The sequence below is a fragment of the Trypanosoma cruzi genome, genomic scaffold (genome assembly GCF_000209065.1).
Source record: "Trypanosoma cruzi strain CL Brener 1047053515899 genomic scaffold, whole genome shotgun sequence".
NCBI lineage: Eukaryota > Euglenozoa > Kinetoplastea > Trypanosomatida > Trypanosomatidae > Trypanosoma > Trypanosoma cruzi.
The window spans coordinates 1-3,987 of NW_001849094.1; the positions used below are offsets into that span (position 1 = coordinate 1).

The 3,987-nt window shown below is 53.1% G+C and overlaps 1 protein-coding gene and 1 pseudogene across 1 annotated transcript, besides 1 other annotated feature; both read right to left on the minus strand.

Annotated features, from left to right (window-relative positions):
* Tc00.1047053503427.9 (trans-sialidase, putative) lies at positions 1-2,099 on the minus strand (the record flags this gene model as incomplete). Its single annotated transcript, XM_798111.1, has 1 exon — positions 1-2,099. A coding segment is annotated over one exon (2,099 nt), but the record flags the coding sequence as incomplete, so codon positions are not given.
* Positions 1-3,987: a sequence feature (areas not merged during assembly with more than two copies in the genome that could not be assigned to a particular haplotype).
* Positions 3,360-3,497, minus strand: Tc00.1047053503427.19 (annotated as a pseudogene).

Here is a 3,987-nt window from a genome sequence, read left to right on the forward strand (position 1 = left end):
CCATCCCCTCCAATGTAGAAGTGTGATATCACCTTTGATTCCGTAGTTTCCAATGCACATTGTTCATCCCCACCCACAGGCTGACCATCAACGTACGCCGAGATCTGGCTGCCGCTCTGTAGCACAATGGCCAATTGGTGTTTTTTCCCTGGTTGCCAAGGGCTGCTGAGCCCCTTGTTCTCTCTGCCATCGCACAGTAGCATCCATTTCTTCTCGTTGTTGTTTCTGTACAACAGTCCAAGAAGTACTGGATTCTCTGCATCCTTCATCTTCGCACCCATCAAAGAAATAGGACCCTCCTTCGTCGGCTCACCGTCGATGGACACCGTCGCCACAAGAGTGAAGTTGTAATTCGCAAAGTGGTACAGCTGATTCTCCCCCTGACTGCCAACGGGCCACTCCGCCCACGCACCACGCCCTGTGAACTTCACGCCATCTGAAGACTCTGCTTTCTCTGCTACCGCTGCTGACGCTCCTTCTTCCGCTCCCTTCTTTACTGTTGCGTTCACCCCGAGGTACTCGTCCCTCCATGTGCCATCAGAGAAGTTGCCGGATAAAAAGCCAACCAGCCCATCCGTCGGAATGGCAGCGCTGCAAGCATTGTCAGGTGAGGTGTCCTCCTTAGCACTCTCAGGAGAACACAGCTTGGAGACATGCTCGTCCACTTCCTTCCAGGTCTCCAGCACCTCCTTCACCCGCTCCAGCTGCGCAGTCAGACGCACAGACCAAAGGCTGTTTGATGGTTTCCCCCCACCGTCCTTCTTCTTCTCGTACAGTGCAACCAACTCCTCATTAGTTTCACTTTCAGCACCTTTGTACAGCAGGGAGCTGGCGGCAACGCCATCGTCCTTCCCGGATACCGGCCCAATATCAACAATGTGCGTATTGTCCGTCAGCCAAAGATGGAGTTCGCCCCTCTCTTTTTCTTTTTGTTTTTCTTTGGCATACACCGGCAGAGTAACGAGCATCACATTTTTCTGCTCATCTCCAGTGCCAAAAGTCGCTGTGATGAACCCGCTCCTAACGGCCTTCCCTTCTCCGTCCTTTTTGTTGCCCCACACACGCGAGAGTGTCCCGAGTGCCTCCGTCCACGTATTCCCCTTGTCGCCGGACTCGTACACCCTGCGACGGCCATCATCACACGCTGTCATCATCATGAGTTTGCCCTCCTTCTCCCACTCCACGACGGAGGGATCACTGCAGCCATCGGCAGACATCCCCTTCGACAGCTTCCAACTATTAGTATCCTGCAAGTATAGTACCAAAGAAACGGTTTTTTTCTTTCCATCCATTCCAGTTCCCTCCTCCTTCTTCGTGCCTTCCAGCGGAAACACAAGTGTACCGTCCTTCAACTTGACACCCGATCCACCGCCTCCAATCAGCCACTTCAAGGAGTTTTGTTTTTCGCCTAGAGTGCACGGTACACCGTCAGTTTCCTTCCAACGGATTTTTTTGTCGCCGCCTTCACCGACCTCACCCTTCACCAGCAACATTCCCGATTTGAAATTATCGGTCTCAGCCTGACAGTTACCGGCAGCTTCATGGCTGTGTTTTCCAACAAGCATGTAAATATCATTTCCCTCAACAACTGCTGTTGGTCGGCTCACATCTACTTTCTTCTTCTCCTTTGCAGAAGTGACTTCCTCCATAACTTGTGTGTTCTTTTTGGCATCCTTCAGAACTTCCTTCGGTTCGTTACCCGTTTCCATCGTGAGAAGTTGGGATGCAATGCCAGTAAAGGTATCTTCTCCATCATTCTTCTTGCACTGCGCCTCGGCAACGACAAATACGCCACTCCCCACTTTTAGAAGGCCGGGAACACTCAAAAAGTCCATAGTTACACCATCGTCAGTGATGACCTCCCATTGAAGCCTTGAACCAGACGACTGATCCTCCACACCAGCTTGTGCACCTCCACTGCCGCAGCACATCATCACTACGACGAGGAGGAGCAGCACAGCAGAAGTAAACACACGCCGGGCCATGCTGGGCCTCTGCCGCTCACTCTCTCTTCCTTCGCTCCTCCTTCCGCTGGATCCGGTCACGCGGCGACGGTTGTGTGTGCGGGGTGCCTTCACTGCAGCAACAGGTGAGAGCATATAAATATGTGTGTGTGGACGGTGTGTGTGTTGTTGGTCCTTTCAGTGTCCTCGAATTTCACAGTAGCGATTAGTGCTTTTTTCCCTTCTTTGTGAGGGTGAGAAAGAAATAAAGGAAAACATGTCAATAAAAGAAGTACAACAGTAACCACCGTCACCCATCCACAGTGAGTGGCATCACCATCCCCGCTGCAGTCACTCCCCACAACAACAACTCACGCACACAGACACACGGAACAAGAGAAGGAATAACAGTGCACCGGGAACACACAGCAGCTGCCACCACCAGCAGAAGAAGCTACGGCAGGTGATTCTTCCATGCGTCAGCACACACCGAGAAACACCAACACACACAAAAAAAACCCAGCGGGATGCAAGAGCACAACCGTCCTTTGCAAAGCCCACGCGCTGTCGCCAGTCATTTTACTGTTCACCCTTCCAGCGCATCCGCCAGCGCACATCACCCACGCAGGCAAAGAATCCCTGACCAAAGTATACTCAGCATGGGAGATACACATTGGCACGTGCAGCTGCTGGACGAGAAGCAATCCGCACTTGTCCCAGGCACCCTAAACCACACCACCCAATCGACTACACGCCTGCAACGTGTCAAAAAATAAATCGCAGGCTCCCGTCCTCCCTCCTCGCAAGGGACGTCGCAGCCAGAATCCTGTGCGTGCATGCATTCTCAGCGTTTTAAACACGGCATGTGTGTGCATGTGCTTGTGTGTTTGGCAGCGCCTATAATTGCAGAGCAGCTGTGCGCCACAAGAGAGTCTGAAGAAAGCAACGGCAGAGAGAGGCAGATAGCACACACGCAAATTACTCATATCATCACACACAAACACACACACGCAGCCCGCGGAAAGGGAGCACTCAACCACAAAACAATGAAAAGCAAAACAAAAAGCCGAAGCGTGGGACGACCAGCGCACACACTCTCATTGCTCCCGTAAAGCAAAACACACACACAGGGAGAGAGAGAGAGAGAGGTCGCCCACTCAATGCAATAAAAACAAAACAGAAACAGTTACGGTGCTCCGCCCATGCAGCCAGGCAGGACGGCAGCGGTGCGTGTCGTGCAAAAGAGAGCACCAACGGGCCTGCATGGGTGTGCATGCATATATACAATGGGCACATTATGTGTGTGCTTCGTGGGATGAGGTGAGGGCGAGAGTCCATGCAAGGGGACACACACACAGAGAGTGAGAGAAGGACGAGTGTGTGTGCGGGCGGTGCATGGCTCTCTCTCCCTCACTCTCACGCGGCCACCACCGCAGCAGCAGCCGCACACGCAACAAGAAGAAGCAAAAGAGGGGTGGTGGTGTGGGAGACCGCGGTGCTGCCGTCACTGTCTCCAGTTGTTTTTTTTTTTTTCTTCTCTTACCAGCGCGTCTAGCTATACAATGCCATCAGGGTGCCGAGGAGGTGGTCGAGCAGCGACAAAAGTTTCCTGCTGTGAAGCAACTGCCATTGAGAGAACTTTCCGAGGCGAAGGTCTTGTTCAATGCCCAGCCGTTGGCGCACAGCCAAGGTGCCTGGACATTCTAGAAGCAGATGGTGCAAGGTTTCCTGCGGGCCAATTGGCGTGCTTGTGGAAGCTGGCTGATCCTGCGGTAGCAGAGATCGCCTCCTGGCACTGCTGTTTAGGTGTCGAGTGGCGTCTGGGTTGTGTGCGCAGCGACTTCTGTGCTGTGCGGTGCTTCTCCGTGTGGGGAAAACCATGTCACAGAAATCGCATTTGAGCTCGGGAAGCGGTGGAGGGCGTTCCGGATGAAATGACCGACAGTGACTGACGAGATTCGAGAATCCCGTCAATGTAGAATCACAGTACGGACATTTCTCCTTCCGACGACGTGTGACGGTCCGTCTCCTTACCGGAGAGATG